This window comes from Melanaphis sacchari, unplaced genomic scaffold, assembly GCF_002803265.2.
Source record: "Melanaphis sacchari strain LSU unplaced genomic scaffold, SCAv2.0 Contig47_pilon_pilon, whole genome shotgun sequence".
NCBI classification, from domain to species: Eukaryota; Metazoa; Arthropoda; class Insecta; order Hemiptera; family Aphididae; genus Melanaphis; species Melanaphis sacchari.
The window spans coordinates 636,820-660,487 of record NW_020271320.1 but is presented as its reverse complement, the minus strand read 5'-3'; the positions used below and the strand labels follow the sequence as shown (position 1 = coordinate 660,487).

Genomic DNA, 23,668 nt, shown 5'->3' with positions numbered 1-23,668 from the left:
ATATATGAATAATTACCCCTGATCGCATGACGCATATTAGTTGTAGTCGGGACTATTTGTCTTTTAAACCATTAGAATGGATTAAACATATATTATTGATTATTATTTTTACAGCCTAAACATTCAATAATAACATTATTATATGAAAAATATTTTATCTGCTGTCATATTGTTATTTTGAAATTTTTGAATCAAAATGCATTCTGTTAGTATTTATTAATTTACAATTAAACTGTTGAATATTTATTACATATTAATATGGTTTATATTCAAAAGGAGAGAAAAATACTTTCCTTAGACGCAAAATATCTGAATTCAACCTTGGACCGGTTTTAATAATATCTATTCTATACTTTATATGAAATCAAATATAGCTTAAAAATAATATCTTGAATCGGTCGAATATATTAAATTTCAAATGTTTTGAAATAATAAAATTTGAGAAATATTATTCATATTATTCACGCACAATAGTGCACAACACTCTGTTAAAGTATTTGTGAACTACGTACAGCATCAGAATGATCGTCTTACCAAGAAGATACATGTTACACATATGTTCCTAGTACCGAATTTTGCGATTTAAGTCACCCTCTTAAATAACAACACCTATATAGGTATATTTGCAGTTTAATCTGACCGGCCGCCCACCACAATGGGTTAGTAAATGATTTATTGAAAGGTACCTATATTGTGTTTATAAAAAATCGTATTCATTCCATTCGCGTACAGCATTCTGTTAAAGTATTTGTAAAAACTACATACGGCGTTGGAATGATCGTGTTCGCGCAAGTTATCGAGTGCGATAACTCCAAATGGATTTTATTGCCGCCCTAATCGCGACTCCTCTCCTCTGGGGTCGATGGCCCTATTATATGCTATTCTGAAATCGATTGCCCGACAGTAAAAACGGATTAGTTGATCAACGGCCCTCACAATCACATATCTTTACGGAATTATAACAGCCGTAAAGATTACGTACAGATATTGCCCTATCTCAGGTGATATAGGGTCATTGGCCACTAATTTCGGATAGCATATTTTTTAGTGTTGTCGGAGACACCGGCATGAAGTATAGTCACTCCTCCGTGCGACGCTTTCATGGTAACAAGTTGTCGGCACGTTGCCACCTCAGACCGTCTAGTGAACTTCGTCAAAGTGTCCAAGTGTGCGCCCGTTTTAGACTTTTACCTTCGCCAAGTTCAGTTGTCTTGTGTGTTGCGTTTGTGCTTGTAAATCAAACGTTTTACACCTTTCGCGTTTCGAGCCATATATATGTATATCGTTGTTGTGAAATCCGCACTCCGCTAAACTTAAATATATATATATATATATATACTGTCTTGCGGTCTTCGTTTAGAATTGACACATATTTTTTTCATTTTAAAAGATGCTTCAAGCGCATGTGATGTCTACGGATTTTTAACGTATAATGTATACATAGTTTTTCAAGACACCGGGTTTTCAAGTGGTAAATTTATTATTGAAACGAGATGAGTTATGACCACATTTAAGGTAAGCTTATTGAGTTTTATTTTGTGTTGTATATGACATTTTTATTTTTAAATGAAATATGAGATTGTTGAAATCTATTATTTTCAAATAATCATTAAGTGCTTAAAAATTTAAATTATTACAAAAAATCAGTTCTCACTTCTCAGATAATAGTTCATGTTATTATTGCTTAGTTTGATTTAAAGTAATCTGCTCTTATGTTAAAGTTAACAAGTAAAAAATGGATTCTAATGAATGTGAATATGGTATTCCGTATTTCTGTGAGCTGGATATGATATGCGTCAAATTTCATGTATATACCAGTCCATTTCACTAAAATTTTTATTTTAAGATCTATGTATTGTGTTAAGAGTAGAGGTGTTTATTGACCATCACATCACAGCCAATAAATAAGTGTCAAAAAATAAGATTTTTATAAGTTTTCAATGTTAGTAATATTTTTTAAAACTACTTTAGTAGTGTTAAAATTTTTTATTCATTTTAGAACAGTTGACTTTATGCATAGGAATGTCCGTTTATTATATTTTAGTGGCACTACTATGGCCTTGATGACTGTTTGGTTGGCCGTTGAATAAATTATATGCGACAAACTATATATTATGTTTATTTTAAATTAGTTTTATAAGTAATAAGCTATTATTCTATATTAAAGTTACTATTAATCTTTATAAAGTTTTGTGTTAGATTATTTTAGAACATTGAATATTTATTGGATCATCTTAAAACCAAAACCAAAAGATTTGTCTTGTTTTTCTTAGTCTAGAAATTATTACAATAAGTTTATTATATTAATTTTAGAACATTATATATTAGCTAAAAAACAGTTTGTCATACATGATATACTACTAATATTCAAATTTACTAAACTTAGCATTGCATAACATACTCAATATTCATAAGATCTTTTTGAAACCAATGCCAAATGATTTGTCTTTTTCTGCTTAGTCTAGAAACTTTTACATAAAGTTCAATTTGTATTAGTCTATTTTGAATGTTAATAGTTTATTTGTAGACTTTTTTTTCTATGTTTGTTAATAGTTTATGTGCTTAAATAGTCCATAATGTTACTCTTGAAGCTTTTAATGAACTTAGTGGCTAATGATTCATGTAGTCATGTCTCAAAAATGTTAAGCAACCAGAGTAAGGTATTATTCGAATAATTTTTTATTTAGATGATTATTTAGATAAAATTTTATTCGAATGAATTGTTCACAATTATTTTATTAAATTTTTTTTAATTGAATTTAATTTCAATTGTATACTTAATACTTATATGAATATATATATTTAAGTAGTGCGTGATATACAAAGCTACTTATTACTTAAGAGTTAAGAGGTAGTGACTAGTAAGAAACACATACTTTTTTTTAACTAACTTTAATTAATTAATTAATTAATTTTTATTTCATATATAATGATAATAAATCATAACAAATATTTTTATACAATAACATGTTAATTAAAATAATTTAAAAATTAAATTTATAAGTTTTTTAACAAAAAAGATTTATGCTGAATTTTTTTATGAAAGTCTTTATGATTATCATATACTTATTAATTTATATTTAGGTATAGTAATATCAAACAACTCTTAGGAATATAATATATGCAATTTGACATTAAACTAAACTGTTATTTTTCCAATACCCAAGTATAAATATTTGAGATTTTTCCAAAATAATGTTATAAATATTCAATTATTATTGTATTTATAGATAGATATATTTCAATATTTGTTTCATGAATATAAACACCACAAACGGTTTTATTTTAGGCAAAGCAATAAGAATTTCATTTATTTTCATATTTTTTCTTCTCAGAAAATTCAAATCTTTATATCTTATATCATTGATTATAGAATCAATAAGTTTGATTTTGAATTTTTATTTAGATTTTCTCTTTGTCATTTTTGAGGCTGATTTATAATTGTTTCAATTATAAAAAAAAATATGATCATTAATCTTATAATCAACCTTATCCTTGAATAACCTTTTTCAAAATCATTAAAATCAAATTTTTTTTTTTTTTAAGCTAGTTAAAGTTAATGGTAGAAACTATCAGTATTCATGTATGTACACCTTAGTTCAAAGCAGTATACTGTAATTTTATTTATCATTAGCTACTTCATACAAATTAACGATGTAAACGAGATATGTTAATAGACACTAAACACCAATATTTATTTTTACTTGTGAAAAGTGATGCCAAGAAAGCTTGTCTAATTTTTTTTAAATACTTATTGTGCTGAAATGAAGTTTCAAAAAAAAATTAAATAGTTTGTTTCTTTCAAATATAAATATTTTACTTCTGTAAACAAAATTTTAGCTACTTTTTATTTATATTAAAAATTATTTTAAGGTTTTAATCAAAGTTAAATCATTTTAAATGAGCCTTCTCCTACTAAGACTGAAGTTTGTTTTTTTTATAATGATTCACGATTCCTATAATATATATTCATTATTTAATATTTTAATATTATTGTGTTAAATCATGTGTGTCTGCTTGTGGTAAATGTTACAATTTTACATTTAAGTATTATATTATTTAGTGAGAAATCATACAGCTACAAAAGATTTATATTATGAATGTATGCCATTGTTATAGTTTAAATTGAAGTTAAAATTCACAATTATCTTAATTTGAATGCAATTGTATAAGTAAATAACTTATTTTAGAAAACTTCAAGTCAAAACGTACTATTCTAATAAATAAAATAAAATATTTACTCTGCATCTTAAATCATTATTTGTCATTATTTATACTTGAATGTGTAATTTCATAAATTATATGCTTTAGTAGAATTTTTATGTAAGTCAATGTTATGTATGTGTATTAATTTTAATTAAAATTACTTTTTTTTTTTATTTCTTTTTAATAATTATTTTTGCTATCTCATAACTTTCAAAAACAAATGTATTAGATAAGCTTAATATATTTTGGCTTATTGATAATTCATCTTTAAAAGAAAAATACAATTTATAAAATACATTAAATAGAACATTGATTGTTCAGACTAATATTTTAGTTATAATAAGAATTTACATCAGAAAAAATAAAAATATTTAGGTAAAGCATAGTAAACTATACTATAATATTATCTATATGATAAATTACAATTATTTGATTCAAAATAGTGATTTATTATTAAAATATTTAAAACTATTTAACATTTTTAAAGTTTTGTAATTTAAACAAGAAAAATTAACTATAAACATTTTCAAACTGATAGTAATAAGACAACTTTATACTTAATGAAAATAATTATTTTACAATTTTTTTTTTAATTTATTACATTTATAATAATCAATTGTTATTGATAAAACTTTAACATTGGACAAAAAAAACATAAGTGATTCAACCCAAATTAATTGAAATGTATTATAACCTAAGAACTCTAAGCAATAGGCAGATGTAAGCCACCCAATTTGAGGTACTACCCAAATCATAACTAGATTTATAATTTCAATAAATGTTAGGTTAATAAACGGATAACATAATGGTAAAAATGACACAAACCAAACAAAATATTGAGAAGTCATGACAGTGTTAAATGCTACCATAATGAAAGATAAACAAAACAAGCAGAAAGGTAAGTCTTTGGTACAGGAAAATTTGAATGACGTGGACACTAAAAGAATTAATGTCGGAAGTTTTGTTGCTATACTGTATATTATTGAAGTTTTGTCAAAGCTAGATATTAAATAATTAAAATAAAAATAAATAGAAAAATTATGACGCACATCTAATCGACGACTGTGGTATAAATATGCTTCATCCAAAAACTGTTGGCCGTAAAAGTAATACCAAGGCCATGTTAATACAATTAATGATAACACAAATACGACAACAAATAATGTTTTCTTGCGAGTAGGTAAAAGCCGACCAAGAATCATTTTACAAAACGATGCATAATTATTTTTGTTATCAATGGATAAATAATATACTAAGCAATAAATAATGGGATAAATCCGCACATGCACAGATATTGCAAAAAAAATTGCAGATAGTATGTAACAACTATTGATATGAGCAAGCAATGTTATAAGGACAAAAAAGCAAGATATAGAATCAGCATTTCCACGAGTTGAAATAACAATACTTAAAGGATTGTATAACCATAAATAAGCACAGAAATTACTAAGACCAGGATGGGATTTTGAAACTAATTTACGTATAATAACAGCAATTGCTAAATCAAATGCTGAAAATAATAGCTTTCCCCAACAATTATGTAGTAAAATATTGGGTATAAGTAACATAGCTATTAATGGAGTATATCTGTACGTTGGTCTCATATACGGAGAATCACCTTCCCACATATGCTGAGCTGCATCTGTGAATATTTTGTAGTCGATGTCGGTATAATGAACACCCGTATCATCATTATCATACCATTGAGAGAAAAGAATCATAAATATTCTAATAAAGAAAGCTAACACTATATGCCAAATAAAATACATATTATTTATCTAGTAATTACAACTAATTTAAATTCACATCTAAATTCTTGTACTAAGCTTTAGTGCATTTGAAGTCAAACACTCCCTAAATTTCATGAATTGGGTTTTACAAGAGTTAGGTTTTAAATCTTTTTCATTTTGTATAATACACGCAGCATACTCTAAGCCTTCAACTCGACATTTTAGTAAAAGCTCAGGATATCTTTTAAATCGTGATTTCGCTTTATTAACTGCATCCATCACTTTGGTGTTTCTGTTGTTTTTCTTGATCTGTAATAATAAAATATTAATTTATATTAAGTTATCATAACTTTTATACTTTCAATTCAAAACAATAGTATTTATTCTTATCAAAGTCAAGTAATTATACAAATAACTATCAAATAAATTATCATAACTTACTCAAGTTCTTTTTGAAGATTTAATTGTTTGATTTTTTCGATAGTTAATTTCCTTTTTATATCTTCTGAAGTATTTGGTTTAAGAATATCATAAAATCCTTTACTGAATAAGATCAAAAAACTAATTGTACTTCCAGCTACTACAAATATTCTAGGGTGTCGTCTGTAGAATGGCAAATCTTTAAATTTTCTTCTATCAGAAAATTGTTGATAATTATGTCGCTGATTTGACTGATCTTCTGACATATTATTCCTGTTTACATATATAACATTTTTTTTTTAATATTTAAAAACTATAAGCAATTTTAATTTATGCAAGAAAAATGTATTCCATTTTTAAATCTTTGAAGAGAAAATTAAAAATATACAAATGCTTCTCAGAAAGTTGATTAATAATTATTGTAAATTGGAAAAAATGTATACATAGTAGTTGTCTTTTATTATAATCACGAACAATGTTATAAATTTGAGATCATAAAATTAACATTATGTACTAGGAATATTTAACATATAATCAAAGTTTCTATTGAATAGCTTATTATAATAAAGATCAAAATGTTTATACAACAAATGTCTAAACAACTTTTTATGTTTCGTACATATACCAATATGACAGAAGTTGTGACCCGATGATCAGTATTACTTGTAGTGTATGTATAAAAAATGAATGAAAAACGAAAACGATTTAACAGTTAATGAAAAAATTTCAATACTACAACATTATGACAATTTACCAAAAATGGGACAGTGAGAAGCAGCTATAAAACTATAAATTTCTCAACCATTGCTGTATAAATTTTAAAATAATAAATTATAATAGAAAATTCAGCAACACTTAATAAAAATCCAAACATAAAGAGGAAGCGCAGTAAGAAAGAAAAACGGGCTGAATCAGCATTATTATTATAGTTTATTAATGTTAGGAAAAATTATGCTCACATCAAAGGTATAATATTGTGTCAAAAAGCAGAAGACCTGGTGAAAATAATGTATAAAGAAATTTTTATTGCCACAAAAGAATGATTTGGAAAATATTTTATACAAATTAACATACAGAAAACAAAAAAATGCAGATTTTATAATAGAAAAATGGATAAAAATTGATTGGCCAAAAATTATTTCAGATTATATGCCTAATAATGTTTATAATGTCGATGAAACAGGGTTATTTTAAGATGATTTATCTGTGTATACTTATTTATTCAAAAATGAAAACGCAAATGCTGTAAGATATCAATAGAGTGCATCATTGTCCTATACTGTGAGTGTGTCAGAAAATAAACAAAAAAATTTGGCTTTAGAGAAAAGTAAAAATCTCCATTATTTTAAATCTGTACAATGTTTACCAGTTGATTATTATGCCAATACAAATGTTTGGATGGCATCAGTTATTTTTAATAAATAGTTAATAAAGTGGGATAAACAAATAATAAAATTGTTCCACTTATTAAGAACTGTCCTTCACGTGTAGTTAATGTATCTATAAAACACATTAAAATTGTAGCATCACAAAGAAATTCTGACAATACAGAATATACAAATGATTAACCAATTAATTAGCAAAACAAATTAATCTCTTGGATTTATTACATCTTACAGCCCAATGGCTTGGGACCAAGTGACAAATACAAGAATACAAAATTGTTTTAAACATGGAAGTTTTGCAGAAAGCATCAAAGAGGAGGAGAAAGAAGAAGATAAACAAATAGACTTTGATTTTGAAAATTTGTTGAAAATCTATGAAAACATACCTACTTTATTAAATTTTATCAAAGGAGATATTTTACATGCTTTTTTACTAACAAATAAATTTGTAGAAATTGAAAATGAAGAGATTGAGCTCGAGCCAAAAACAAATACCGAAAAATCTCCAAGTTCTTCTAAAATGAAGAAGATTCTACGAGTATTACAAAGATGAGTACAAATCATTTATCAAATGTAGAATTACATCGTTAATACAAATATTTTATCAACAATCTTTTAACAGAACAAAAATACAGACATCAATCAAAAAAATTTGTAGAAGTTAGTAGTAGGTAATTAATATGTACATATGTATTTATATATAATTTTTTTTTAAAAATAATTTTGAATTTTGTAGATCTACATACTTTAAATAGTAATAAATAATATTTTATTAATAACTAAACTCGATGCAACATTACATTACTTTTTTTTTGATTTAATATATGTATTATTATTTTTTCAACTTTTATTTAATGTTATCAGTTTTAATCCTATTTTAAAGTGATTACTTTAAGCAGTGACCACTGTATCCCAGAACAATGATGTATAAACATGTTCTAAATAAATATGTACAATAAATATTATGTTAGTTTATAAATGAAAAAAAAATTTGATAGGTACTAACACATACATGCATGTTAATACCCTTCAAGACAATATTATAAAAAAACACGTTAACATCATCGTTATACCTAATATAATTTTAAAAATTATTATTTCTAATGCAATTAATGATTAGAATCTGGTTTTGTATTAAAGTAGAAAACATTTGTACAAATAATTTATTTTGGTATTTTTTTACCTTAATATTTTGGTTTTCTTCAGTTATTTCTTTAGGTTTCATACCAGAACACACAAGTGAAAATGCATGAAATTTTTTGCAACACTCTCGTAGATTGTCTATATGTTTTGTACAACGAGACTCTTGGAAATCATTCTCTATAATAAAAAAAATGTGAATAAATATCATTATTTAAATTCTTTTTTTTTCTTAAACATAGTTATAATACATTATGACATTATGTTGTATTCTTATCCAATAAGATATTAATTAAATTAAATTTTAGCACGTTTAATTAATAATTAGTGCCTAGGTACCATCAATATTTATTAACAGTTTAATAAAAATTTTAACAATATACTAATAAACATAGATTTTACATTTGTATTCTAAACAAATTATGATAAAAAAAAAAAAAAACTTATGAAGATAAAATTATAGATAAGTATAAAATCAAATGACAGGTAACCAACTTATTTTACATTAAGAAGAAATAGTAATTATAAATATTCTAGTGATTTTAGTTTTTGTTTGACACACTAAGCTTTAGCTACTTTGAAGATTAATTAAATCATCAGATCGAAGTTGATGAAATGATTAGTACCTAACATTGTTTTAAATTTTGTTCGATACAAAATTCAAGCTTATAAACTCAAGTATTGTACAAAATATTCTTAACATAATCAATTATTTACTATCATAATAAATGAATTTATTTTAATTGACTTAGAGCACTGAACTGGTCCTTTACATTTATATAGTAAAATATAATATCATTTTTAATGACTATGAAATAGTTTTAGGTCAATGGATTTTTCTTTATACAAATATAAGAATATTTGATTCATTTAAAATCTACAACCACTCATACCTATATTGGTTTAAACTAGCATGTTTCAGACCTTTATATGAGTTGTGTTTCATATGGACAAATTAATAAATGATCTCTTTGGTGTCTTGATAGAAAAAGCATATTAGTAGTAGCGGATTAAGTCTATAAGCTGAATAATGCAGGTTCCAAATTAAATTTTTTTGATGTTTACCCTTTGAAAATTTCAATGTCATGACATTTAGATAAGTAAACGATTATCATAAATCAGGCGAAAGAATGAAAATATTTTATTAGTATTTTAATAATTTATTTTACGCCTTGCTAATCAAACTCATCAGTTATTATAAATACATACTAACTTTTTTTTTTGTAATTCTTAAAATATTATGGTTTGATAATATACTATAAAATATCGTGAAATTATTTCATTAATTCATCATTAAGTATTTTATATATATATATATAAATATTTTTTAGTATTAATACTTTGGTTCAAGTAAAAAAAAAAAAGAAAGAATTTTAGACTGTGTCTATACCTTATTTATAAGTATAGGTATTTATGTCCTAGCAAAAAGTAAAACCTACAATCGTTCCTGAATATAAGTCATTTTAAGCTTTAATACTCATATAAACAGGTATCTATTTGCGTTTATGTAAGTGTATACAAATCACAGATGTACAGATTTTGAAGCGTGAGCACATACGTATTAATTGAGGTGTAAAAAACTGAATGAGAAAAAACTCGTTCGGATGAGTCATGATTCCACCGTAAGTACGACCTTATGGTGGGTGGTATATAATAATAGTATATTAAACGGTAATATAGTCATTATACTCACCAGATAGACATTTTTGAATAGCGCAAGCTAACTTCTTACAGGGATCCGGTTTAGGCATAAATCATAATTTTCGGAACTGGAATAGGTAAAAACTAAAATGTCGCGTACTACTCGTGTCTCGTACGAGTGGAAAACACAAGGCTGTGTCACCGGCCGACGGTCGCTTATCTCTGTGTTATCACGAACGTGGTTACGAACTTACTCGTTAGTGTTGACCAAAATATTGCTGTACTGTTGTTATCGCACCACATATGTTTGCAGGCAAGCAGGGATTAATCACGGTCATGATAAAAATCTGTAAACTATTGGAGCATCGAATATTTTCCGGTAAAAGACGAACCGATAACATTATCAACCGTACGTCGTGCCGACTGCCGAATGCCGTGAGGAAACGATAAGAATTACGAACGACGAGAGAGACCGATTTGTCAGTTAGTTTATTAGTTACGAGTTACAATTGATTTTGAAAACCTGATGAGACGTTCGTCTCGCTTGGCGTTTAGTTTTCCATTGTGCGCCCGGCAATTGAAACGCGGGCGTTTTGCACTGTGGATACCGAAAGTCGATTTTTATGTCCAGTGATCGACTACGATGCAGCGTGTCAAAATATTAACCGTAGTGTTATCCCGGAACCGTTGGAAAGATCCGTTTGGCATCCACCCGGCGATGACAGATTGGACACGACGGCGACGGGTGCACACGTCGTGCGCGACTTTTGAGTTCCACGAGTATGATAAGCGGAGCGGCTATGACACAGGGTTTGAGATCGCTGAATCGCGAACCGAGAGAATTCGCCTGGGTCTGAAACAGCTCAAAAAAGAAATCGAACTATGGAAAAATGAAATGAAAGAGGTCTTGATCAGTGACCCCATACTCGATTACAGAGCAGGTACCCATCTGTTAATTAAGTGATTATTGACAGTTGTATAATTTTTTTTTACATTAATTGAAATACCAAAAAATACACAAAAGCCCTTGTTACAGAATCAATCTCTCTATTGTACTATATTAGAATATAATATTATTTATAATGTTTCGTGTTTGTATGTTTCAGGAGAAGTGGATGTGTTCTGGAGATTTCACGAAGAATCTTCGTTGGATCATTGGATTGTCACTAGTGATAGTGATCATGCTGAAGGTTTTAGTAATTGTGAATTAAAAATAAGTCATCAAGGTTGTGGACTCTTTCATGGAAATCTATGTTCAAGAGTTCCAAAAGATGGAAAAATTCAAAATTCTGGTTATTGCAATATGATAACAAAACGTGTTTCTGTAAAATTTTATATATCATACATTTATTGGTCAGCAATTATTGCGTTTTGTTCATATTTAAAATTCTTTTTCAGAAATCTTTTCAACGTGATAGTTTTTTAGACTGGAGTCCTTACACACATCTTAATTTACGTTTAAGAGGTGATGGACGAAGTTATCTAATAAACATACATGTGTCTGGACAGTTTGATATAATGTGGAATGATGTATTTACATTTGTGCTTTATACTCGAGGTGGGCCATATTGGCAAACCACAAGAGTAAGTAGTAATAATTATAAATTACATTAGATTATCTACATTCTTACTAAATTAATTTTAAATTACATTTTAAACATGTTTTTAATTTAGTCTCTGTAGTATAAATCAATTGAATTGTGACAAAAGCTTAAGATTAATTTTATAGTATGTAAATTATTTATAAATTCAATATTTTTTTGTATATTAACAATAGTCAATTCGTTATTATATCAAGATGGTGAAATGAAAAGAGTTGTACTTTATCAATTAATATTTTTATTTAATATAGAGAATAATAATATTTTATAAATTGCTTGATACAAAGGTGGTATCTTATTCGACTTAAGATTAAGTTTAAAGACCAATGTTTGTTAATGTGTTCTGGAAATAAGTTTTCAGTAAAACAATCTCATTTGTTCTTCTGTTGTAGCATTTTATTGATAGGTGGCCACTATTAACAAACTATCTAAATTGCTTTAAATCTGTTTAAGGCCTATTATACTTTTATTTTCCAATAATCACACAAATTAATTATTATTATTTGAAAAAAAAAAAATGAATTTGTTAATCTAAATTAGCTAATTTATATTCTGTGTTTAAACTGTTTAAAGTGTCTGTAAGGAATTGTTCAATTTCTCCAATAAAAGAAAATATTTTATGATCTAGTCAATTTAAATTTTTTTGAAACTATTAATAATGTTTCTTTAAGTTCAAATTGTGATTTTATGCTATTAAAGACAGGATGTATAAAAGTATGTAATAACTTACAGTATAGAAATCCATTTTTGGTTCAGTTTTTTTTTTTTTTGCATATGGCGCTTATGTCTGGAAGTAGGCCTGAAAGCTTAGTTTGGATGCCTTTTTGGCAGAATTTTTAGTTAGGCACTCGTAGGTTTCTGCCATGTCCAGTTTGGAGATGGCAGCCTTGCCACCTAGACAGTTGCCTGCCCAGAGAGCAATGCCACGCATAGCTGGGATTTGAACCAGCGACGGTGTGCGTCACAATCGACGCTTTAGTCCGCTTGGCTACTCTGTCTCCTTTTGGTTCAGTAACTATTTTCAGTTCAGTTAATAATATAATAATTATAAGAGCAGTAATTAATTATCAAAGTTTTTATTGAGTTTTATCTAATAAAGTCTATAATTTATCTGATAACTGATTAAAATTAGTTAACAATTTATTGTTTCATACAACATAATATATATTTTGAAGAGTTATTAAAACTTAACAGTATTATTGTTTTAATAACTAGTTATTAAATTTCTTGACTAGTCTTTATGAAACTCTCCTTAAGAAAAGTATTTAAATAGAATAAGCATTTTGACTTAAATATTGTACTGGAAGTTATAATTTTAGATTTATCCATCAATTTAACATATATATATCTTTTAAATTAAATTTTTGATTTAACCCAGGTGTATTTTAACTCTTTCATTTTACGTGTCTTTTGTGTCTTCACACTATTTTGACGACTCCCAAATTAGTAATGTCAAAAAAAACAGTGGTTATATTATTATTATATTTATTTATTTATCAGATGACTATATGAAACAAAAACAATTAAATAAATTAAATTAAATACAATACAAATTAATAAATAAATACTTAGTGAGATGGATGAGCTTGTTTATGTTTCATAATATGTTCAAATCTTGGTTTGAGTTTAGAAATAGCTATCCTCAACTTCTTCTTAACGTTCAATTTTGGCCGATATTTTGTTTTAATTACAGCTAATGCAGAAAATCCAGTCTCACATAGGTATAAAGTAACAAAAGATTTTTCAAAGCTTTGTTGGCCAATTTTGGGTATTGTAATTTCACATGTGTTCAAAACTGATGATAGTCAATAGACAGACACAACTCACAACTAACACCGGCAAATGTGACATATGTATTGATAATTTAATGACGATATTCGATGGATATAATACTGGTGATAATAATAATTACTTAAGAAATAAAACTTTACATGGTCACGTGTATTTCGTCATTGCTTCAATAATCGCTCAAAAGGTTATAAATTATATTTATATTTATACATATAATGATTATATTATATTAATTTTAGTTTTTGGTTCTGTAACGTGGCTCTCTTCTCTAAATTCCATGACACCCTTAGGAGCTGCGATGCATAGTTTGAATACTTCTAATTTAACCGCAAAGTTGAATTATATTGTTCTCCTCTTGTAGCAAAAATGTATCTGTTATATTATTAAAATATTTCAAATTTTATATATCTGAAATTGGTTGTTTTATTTATTTTTTATTTTAACATTTTTTCTGTATTAATAAAATTTATATTATCAATACTTTTCTACCAAACTAAGTTAAATTAATTTTGATTTGATAATAAACTAATAAAAATTAGATAATATGTCATACAACCAAAGTTATGTTGTAAATTTTGGACTGTATAATTTTTCCAATATAGTTTTCTGTAATTTGATTTATTATTTAATAATTAACTACTTTATAGATCTAAGTAATAATAAAGGATTGCATGATAATTTATTGTTTATTTTTTTTAGATACCATTTTCAAAATTCTTTTTTGCCAGCAAAGGACGTATACAAGATAAACAAGCACCATTGCCATTATACAGAGTTACTCATTTTGGTATTACGGTATCAGATAAATCTGATGGCCCTTTTCAATTAGAATTGGATTATATTGGCGCTGATTTTGATCCTACGCATCATGAAGAGACTGCATATGAAATGTATGAAGTTAAACAAAATTATATAGTTGGAACATAAATTCATAACTTGTTATAATATTAGTTTATAGATTATTTATGTTTATATAAACTATCTCGTTACACAATAGTTTTAAACTTATAAGATCATTTAATAAATGGTTATATTTAAGTTTTGTCTTTTAATTAAAAATAATAAGATAATTATATGAAATACATTTTTATTAAAATGCAATAAAGATGTCAGAAAAGCATAGTTTGTCTGATTCTAAGAGCTTATTAGGTTAATACAACTATAAGTGTATGCAATACAACTATAGAATAATACTTTTTATTAAATATTTGTGTTGAGTTTTCTATTAAGTGGTAATGAAAACATTATTGACGTGCTTAGCCATTAAGATGAATTTTTGAGGAATGAATAAGTTACTTTAACCAATATTAGGTATAAAAATAGAAATAATTTAATTAAACATAGTATGTTGGAATTTTGTAAAATATAAATATTTGTTTGTGTATTATTTATTATTGACATAAGTAATGAGGTTTAAGGTTCTTAAGAACAATTTCTAGAATTCAAATAAAAAATATACAAGTCATTTTATAAATAAGTACCTAACTTTTGTCAATATTATATTTTCAGGAAAATCATAAAAGCTATAAAAGTACAAAATAGTTTACCTACTACAATATTTACAAAAAAATTCAAATTGAAACAGATTTAAAAATAAACTCAATACAAAACAGTGTAATGAATTATAAAAGAAAGGAAACTGTACGTAAGGAAGAATATTTACAATATATATAAAAATATAGCTATTGATCGTTTAACTTATATAAAAATTATTGGAAATAAATTCCATTATACAAATTTAATTTAAAATAATAATAATTACGGTGACACTACATATTAAATGTAGTATATTTTTATATTGACTATACTGTAACGATACTATGACAAATAACGATTTACACACACACACATTCAGCACACATTTTTAATCACACCTATTTGAAGCAGACAGTCCTAAGCCTGTTAAAGTGAGAAGGAAAATGTGTACGTAAACGAAATTTAATACTAGGGATTTTAGTCACAAGTAGCTAAAATATAAGTGCGCAATCGAATTGTGTTTTTTTGAGTAAACAAGTTGTAAAAAAGGTAAATGTGCGCACAATGAGTTGTAGCCGCAAGAATATAGTTCAATATCATTTATAGTCGAGTGTACGAAAACCGGCGAGGGACCCTCGTTATACACTGCCCTTCACTCTATCAGCTGTCATTGGTTCTTAAATTGCCGCGCCCTTCGTGCACGTAGCATGAAAATATGCGTATTTTTAAATTGCGAGCCTATTGATTTTAGAGTTTCGAGAGCACATTAGACGATTTTACCGCTAGGATCACGACGAGTACGCATCACTTTTCGTGGTCCCGACTGTATACAAAGAATTTGTTCACATAAATTTCAAATTTTAACACTTGCAGTATTAATATTCACCTTTTTGACGAATTTTAATAAAAGACGTTAAATAAATTTAAGAATTCATCATATTGAATAAATCGAATAGTAGTTCTCAATATGATGGTGCCTAAATGCGGCGGTGTCTTCTTCACACATTGGGACGGAGTAGTGATGCAGTCCACTGGTTCCCAGACATTTTATGGCACGACCCATTTTGGAAATTATTTACATTTTGGTGACCCACGATAATGTTGAATCAATGACCATATGTCTAAAAAAAAAAAATGTATTATTTAAAAATATAACGCTAAAATAACACTAAAAATATAATCGGGACCAACTTTTGAGTCACCACCACCCATAGTGTTTGGGAATCTCTGATGTAGTTGGTGGTATCGAAAATGCTCACCAACCCCTCCATTGTACCGATTCTATCGCGTTTCGTGATCGTTATGTTTTTAACCCTCCCGCTGAATCAGAGATACGAGTCACATTGGACGTCGTCTCTTCATTCTTTAAGTGTCTCCCAAACCAATGGGAAATAATATACGAACTAGGTTGTATGCGTTCAACGTGATCGATATCGCAAAAATACTTTGGTAATCCATGGCTGTACTGGCACCACCACCGAAAAATAACGACATGTCCCAAACCGAGTAAACCGACCGACAGCGAAACCTGGCGCCGACTACCGATGGTTGGATATTGGACAATGGACAGTGCAGTGTTTCCAGTCATTGACGAATGACGATTGTTTTATTATATTGTTTTCAATCCATTACTGACCGAACACATAATATATCGTATTATCGCGTTCATTCCGTTTCTACGATTCTCGTGTATACTTATCGTATTATCGCGTTCATTCCGTTTCTACGATTCTCGTGTATACTTATTTGTTATTTTTCTTTCTTTTTTTTTTTTGATCGTACTACTTAAATCATTTTAAAATGAAGTCGCGAAAGAGTCGAAAGACAAAAACGTATAGTTGCGAATTTTGTTCGTTTGTGAGTAAATATAATTACAGTTTAATTGAACATAAAAATAATTTACACATGGAAATCAAATATCCGTGCTTTGAGTGTACTTCTACATTCAATCATAAGTCTAATTGGTCGCGACATTTGAAAAAAATTCATGGTATGATCACATCAATTAATTCAAGATAATTTAATAAATTTTAAATTTAACGTTTTATTTATTTTTATTAACTAAATATAGGCTTTGTTCGCGGCACTCAATTACGCAGAGATGTCGAGGTTAAAGGGGTTGAACTATTTCCTGAAGCTAATGTTCCCGTCGTTCACAACAACCAAGTCGAATCAGCCGTTGATGAAAGTTCCCCGAGTGATGACATTTGTTTGATGGCTTTACAAAACTTCCGATATGCAAACTTGAATAATAAAACGCAAGGTTGGTTGGTTCATGGTTGGCTTATTATTTATAAAAGTGATATTATAGGAAAAACATATGCTGAGTAATAAGGTTTTTTTTTCAATTTAAAGATTCTTGTACGACTATAGTTAACAGAAAAATGACTTTAACTGCTGACAGTGCTAATATCGCTAAAACCAAAAAGATTAAGTTATCTGCATGCAATCAACTAATCGAGGTACATACTGAAAATGTACAAGAAGGGTAAGCATAGCATTTGGATTTTACATTTATTTTATGTATAATATACTTAAATTTATATAGTGTTTCAAATGATACAACCAAAAAACAGGGTTAGGTTAATTCCTAAAAATAAACTTACTCTAGTCTCTAAGAGACCTTTATACCAAGTATTTAGCAGTGCGGAAGCTGAACATCACTCATACTAAAAGGTTTGAATGGGTAACACAAGCAGCATCATTTTCGCATCAACTTAATTTAAATTTTAACATATTAGGAATGTTAATGGCAATGTTGAGCAGTATCTAGATAAAACTATAGCATCTTTATCTCATCTAAATAAATAAGATACTAAATATCTGATTGTCATCTAAAATAAACTATATTTCTATCTAGATAAATAAATAATTTCTAGTTTTGAATTTTTGATTGATTTGTTGGTAATTTGGTACTATTAATTTTTAATTTTATTAAGCATGTTTTAGTAAACATATCATTGATCAAACAAAGTATTATTACACTATTCCTAAAAATATTGAAAATAAACATGAATATTTTTATTTTTTCTTGGCAGTTAGTATAATATTGGTTTACGTATAGTATATCAACATATACTATACAACAACAAACAAAAAAAAAAACTAAAAAAAAACTAAAAAAACTAAAAACTAAAAACTAAAAAAAACTGAAAAAACTAAAAAAAACTATCTCAATATATTATTGTTGACACGGATGCGATTGTTATTTATTATTGTAATGTTGATTACTATAAATAATTTTTATAGAAATGGTTTCAAGAAAATAATATCGTTCTTGTCTATTTATATAAATCGAAATAATATTATCATGTAAAAACCTCGTCTAGCGGCGCACATTATTTCGTGAATTCGTAATAGAAAAATAAATATATTCTATTACGACTATTACGAGACATGACTGCAAGAGTCTATATAGACATAAAGTATATAATATAGTCATAGGCATTCGGCACTGTCTCGCTAGGGCTAGACGTTCACAAAATCACAACTTTACGTTATGTCCACTGCGTTATAATATTATCTTGATTTTTGAATGTCGAGGCGATAGGTCTGGAGGGTAAATCGAACATAAATAGCTTAGAACATAATAATATTAGGTATACTTTACAAACAATAATATAATAATATTTTTACATTAATATTATTCAATTGCTAACGACTAACGAGTAACGATAACGAACACTCGTCGCTCAACGTTGAACTGTGAACGTATACTTACTTCGATATTAGATTAGCTGTACATTTCTTAAAGTATTTATCCATTAAATAATTATATTATTTTAAGTGGAGCGATATATTAGTATTACTAAACTATCAAAGCCTGAACCAAAAAAAATACGTATTCATAAAAATGTTGATTATCCTAATGTTCCTGTTAGTGTTGCGGCAAGTACATCAACACAAGAACTTCAACAAAGTTTCTCAAACAATGTTCCGAAATTTCAATATTTGTTCAATAATTTTTACAAGTTACTTACAATAAATGGTAAAAAACTATCGGCTTCTTGCAAATATTGTCAACAAATTATAAATGCATCTACATCATCCAGTGGGAAGTTATTAAACCATATTAAAGTAAGTACAAATAGTACATGGTACATTAATTATCATTATTTAATTCTACTTACTAGGTAGTAGGTACCATCTATATTTTCTATCGATGTTTTAAGTGCAAACATTTATTTTTAAAATCTCATCCATGTGACTATGTACTTACCCACAGACTACAATACATGCATTTTAATTATTTAGATATTTATTATTCAATATTATTTTGTCAATTTGACCTATTTAACAAACTTATTTGTAAAAAAAATAACATTTTATCAATTACCAATATAGTTAAACAATAATTGTAAAAACGTTGTTACATACCTATTAAGTATTTTATCCTTGTCGATTAATTTTATCAATATAACATTTTTAGATGGTTATTTAATTAGACACCTAATTTTGTATTTATTATTTTTTTTTTTTTTTTGTAGAAAAAGCATAGTTTTTTGATGCCAAAAGTTGAAATTGCGAGAAGGGGAGAGAATAATCAGTCATTAAATATCACGCAGACAAAAATTATTACTAATGATGTTTCTTCAAATAAAGTTACAAAACAAAAGGTATTTCTTGTCAATAATTTAATTTATGTCCAGGTATATTTAATATTATATTATTATACAAGAATCTATTAAAGTTTTTAACTATTATACAAAATATATAATAGTCTTAAATGTATTGAAATTAAAAAGTCAACAACAATATGGTTTCTAGTTTATAACTAATTAATCAAAGTCTTAGATGTATTCTAAGACAAGAAATTTGATTGATCTAATAAACCTATTTATTTATAAATTAAGAATGTAATAATTATTGGGTAGGTATTAAATTAAGTGTATAAAGTTTGTGTAAAATAATACATTAACTAGGTAGTAACTAGTAACTAAGTATGTGAATAATGAAAATACACTGGTACTTACACTTAAATAATAAATACCTAGCTTATAAATATAATTCATGGATTACTTAATTTATTTAACACAAATCTACATCTTAAGGTTATTAAATATTTTACTTAATAATTTGTAAAATAAAATATGTTATTTCAGATTAAAGAATTAGTGTTTAACTATATTGTCAATGAAATGTGTCCATTAATTACATGTGAAAAAAAGACATTTCGGGAATTAATAATTGGGTTAACTGGATTGAAAGACACCTCTATGATCCCTGATCGAAGACAAATACGATCTCATTTAAAATATACTTATGTAGCGTATGTGGCGATGTTGACAGATTTACTCAAAAAACATAAATATATTTGCACGACTGCAGATATTTGGAGCACAAACAACAAGAGTTATATGGGTAAGTAATCACTGATTTTTTATATGTATATGTAAATGTGTAACTTGATTCCAAAGAAATAAATGTTCATATGCATCACTAGGGGGTATCCAGGGGTACATTTGCTTCTCTGAAAGTTTTTTTCAGGTATCAAAGAGTGTTTTGCTGTCCCACAATTGTTTTATTTCCACAAATTTATATTCAATAACTATTATTCAAGAGAATGAGTTTTAATTTACAATATGAATTCAAAATATCACTGTTAAAACAATTGTTTTATTTTAGGTATGACATGTCACATCATTAATGAAAATACATACCAACGGAAATCATTCATTCTTGGATGCAAGCGGATGAAAGGAAGTCATGATTATCTTAAAATTGTTGAGGTTATGACTGATATTACTGATAATTATAAAATAGATCTTTTGAAAATAACCCATACTGTAACAGATAATGCAAGTAATTTCGGTAAATCTTTTCGAAAATTTTCTAAAGCCTTACCTTCTGAACTTCAATCGATTTCTACAACTGCGGGTAATTTTAATGAAGATGATGATGTAAGTAGCTCTAATAGTGAAACAAATGATGAATGTTCTAGTCTAGATATAGTAAATATTAATACTGTACTCTCAAACCCAGGACAACTTGAAACAATTAATGATAGTTTATTTTTACCTCCACATATTACTTGTTGTGCACATAGCTTGAATCTAATTGCAACTCATGATATTTCTACTATTGAAGATGATAAGTACAACAAAATATCTGAATCAACATTTCAAAAATTGTCAAGTTTTTGGAATTTATATAGTAGGAGTACAGTTGCATTTGATAAAATTTTAGAAATATGTGACTGCAAGTTCCCTGTACCTATAGTGACTGAATGGAACTCATTATTTGATGCATCAAAAAAGATTTTTTTATACAAAATTGAAATTGTTAAAATATTTGAAGAATTTAAGTTAACAAAAATAAATAAAAATGAGTGGACTTTTTTAGAGGAGTATTGCTCGGTGATGGAACCTTTAGCCATTTATCTTGATAAAATGCACTGTGAAAAATACTGTTTTTTAGGCTATGTTGCGCCTATTATTCAGGTAATACGTCACTCTTTAACCGGACTGAAAAATTTAAAATACTGCACACCCTTGTGTCTTAAAATAATTCTTAGTCTAGAAAAAAGGTTTAACTATTTGTTTAATTTATCATTGCCCAAGAGTAGATGTTTTGTTTTGGCCTCAATTAGTCATCCTAAATTTAAATTAAGTTGGATACCACCTCGTTATATGGAAGTATGCAAAAAACTGTTTCTGGACGAATGTTATCATATGTATACTGTTCAAAAACCAACTGAAGAAATTTCTGAAAGTGATAGTAAATTGAGTGATGGTGAATTTTATTCTTGTTTACAAGAAAAAAATAATGACTCTACATCTTTCTCTGGTGGACCACTAGATCAAAATAATTTTAGATCTACTGATGTTTCCCTTGTGCAAGCATTGAATTTTTTAAATTCTAAAAATAAGGACCTTTGTATGCTGGAAAACTATCCTATTGTAAAACAAGTTTTTTTAAAACACAACACTACTATTCCTTCATCAGTCCCTGTGGAAAGACTTTTTAGTGAAGCTATTCAAGTGTTAACACCTAGAAAAAATGGTCTTAGTGACAAGACATTTGAAATGCTACTATGCTGCAAATCAAATAATAACTAGTAACAACTTTAATCTTTTATAATTTGCAAATCAACAATAAATGGTGATAGAAATTTGTTTTTTTTTTGTGCCATTTTAAATTATTTTTTTGATGAATTTAAAGTTATAAAATTTCAAATTAGAGGTTTTAATATATTTTTAAGGGTGAGAATAAATATCCATTGTCATACTTAAAGGAGCTATACTAAAAGTTCCTGGTCTGGTTTATTATATATCCATGAGGTAAATAATTTATATTAGTTAAATTAATTAATTATTAATTAAAATATAATGACCTATTTAAAATATATGATATAAATTGTTAAACGTTAGAAATATAAACTTAAAGAAAATAGTTATAGGTAAACTAAATGTAATAATTTTACATTATGGACTGGTTAGAATATGGAATAGATACGTCAATTATTACTTAATTTATAATTATTATTAACTGAAACATTTATTATTCAACACATTGACTGCAAATGCTAGAAGATAGTTATAAACATAAATAAACACTATATAGCGTAATAAATATTGAAAATAGAAAATACATATGAATTACACTTATTTTGAATGGTATTCATTAAAATAATCTTTTCATTTTAAAAGTACTGAAACGTAATTCTTTTAATAATTTTATTACAAATTTTAAATAATGTTTTAATTACTTGTATAAATTGATATTTAAATTTTAAATATTATATTCAAATCTTATATTTCACATAAATGATACTTATAAGTTAGTATCTCTAATTCAAAGTAACATTTTATGAGATATTACAATGTTAGATCATGTTTTTACCTAATTTGCTTTTTGTTAAATACTAATAATACATCTGTTTTATAGTGTAACCTAATGGTACTTTTGTAATTTTATTTTATTAAATTAGGATGAATTGTGGTGTGCAAAATGGAAAACGATTTTTTAAAAATATAATATAGTTACACTATGAACATATAAAGTTTCTTGTAAATATCTTACTTTATTGATTAAAATTTAGCATAATAACATAATTTGAATAAAAACATATTAGTAATATATTATAAGGTTATATTCCATAACATATTCACCATGGACACTACTAAATCTTATTATAGTTTATATATTTAAAAATTTAATTTTTAATAAATATTATTTTTTACATAATAGAATTGTAATAACATTAACCATTGTTTGATTTTTGAAATTTATATGTTGTGTTTAATATTAAACATTTAAAATTATTTAGTACATATTT

The 23,668-nt window shown here is 26.7% G+C and overlaps 4 protein-coding genes across 4 annotated transcripts; 2 read left to right on the top strand and 2 right to left on the bottom strand.

The window, feature by feature from the left end:
* Positions 1-4,742: 4,742 nt before the first annotated feature.
* Positions 4,743-6,076, bottom strand: LOC112598311 (GPI mannosyltransferase 1). Its single transcript, XM_025344719.1, has one exon. It carries the CDS (start codon positions 5,973-5,975, stop codon positions 4,782-4,784), a length of 1,194 nt encoding a protein of 397 aa, XP_025200504.1. The 5' UTR covers positions 5,976-6,076; the 3' UTR covers positions 4,743-4,781.
* A 465-nt stretch (positions 6,077-6,541) lies between these two features.
* LOC112598313 (cx9C motif-containing protein 4) lies at positions 6,542-10,739 on the bottom strand. Its single transcript, XM_025344721.1, has 3 exons — positions 10,575-10,739; positions 8,925-9,061; positions 6,542-6,629 (listed from the first exon to the last, which is right to left on the bottom strand). The coding sequence occupies exons 1-3, from the start codon at positions 10,630-10,632 to the stop codon at positions 6,624-6,626; spliced, it is 201 nt and encodes a 66-aa protein (XP_025200506.1). The 5' UTR covers positions 10,633-10,739; the 3' UTR covers positions 6,542-6,623.
* Positions 10,740-10,857: 118 nt separating this feature from the next.
* On the top strand, positions 10,858-14,888 carry LOC112598312 (complex I intermediate-associated protein 30, mitochondrial). Its single transcript, XM_025344720.1, has 4 exons — positions 10,858-11,463; positions 11,629-11,846; positions 11,921-12,106; positions 14,614-14,888. Exons 1-4 carry the CDS (start codon positions 11,166-11,168, stop codon positions 14,839-14,841), a joined length of 930 nt encoding a protein of 309 aa, XP_025200505.1. The 5' UTR covers positions 10,858-11,165; the 3' UTR covers positions 14,842-14,888.
* A 5,007-nt stretch (positions 14,889-19,895) lies between these two features.
* On the top strand, positions 19,896-22,448 carry LOC112598320. The gene is made up of 4 exons (XM_025344729.1): positions 19,896-20,006; positions 20,493-20,751; positions 21,016-21,029; positions 22,263-22,448. The coding sequence occupies exons 1-4, from the start codon at positions 19,896-19,898 to the stop codon at positions 22,446-22,448; spliced, it is 570 nt and encodes a 189-aa protein (XP_025200514.1).
* The last annotated feature ends 1,220 nt before the right edge of the window (positions 22,449-23,668 follow it).

Excerpts from the sequence above, each read along its gene's own strand:
- LOC112598311 (XM_025344719.1), bottom strand. The coding sequence starts at position 5,975 with ATGTATTTTATTTGGCATATAGTGTTAGCTTTCTTTATTAGAATATTT.
- LOC112598313 (XM_025344721.1), bottom strand. The coding sequence starts at position 10,632 with ATGCCTAAACCGGATCCCTGTAAGAAGTTAGCTTGCGCTATTCAAAAA. Across the intron at positions 9,062-10,574 it reads TATTCAAAAATGTCTATCTG|AGAATGATTTCCAAGAGTCT; the intron begins GTGAGTATAATG and ends TTTTTATTATAG.
- LOC112598312 (XM_025344720.1), top strand. The coding sequence starts at position 11,166 with ATGCAGCGTGTCAAAATATTAACCGTAGTGTTATCCCGGAACCGTTGG. Across the intron at positions 11,847-11,920 it reads TGATAACAAAACGTGTTTCT|AAATCTTTTCAACGTGATAG; the intron begins GTAAAATTTTAT and ends ATTCTTTTTCAG. Across the intron at positions 12,107-14,613 it reads CATATTGGCAAACCACAAGA|ATACCATTTTCAAAATTCTT; the intron begins GTAAGTAGTAAT and ends TATTTTTTTTAG.
- LOC112598320 (XM_025344729.1), top strand. The coding sequence starts at position 19,896 with ATGCCAAAAGTTGAAATTGCGAGAAGGGGAGAGAATAATCAGTCATTA. Across the intron at positions 20,007-20,492 it reads ATAAAGTTACAAAACAAAAG|ATTAAAGAATTAGTGTTTAA; the intron begins GTATTTCTTGTC and ends ATGTTATTTCAG.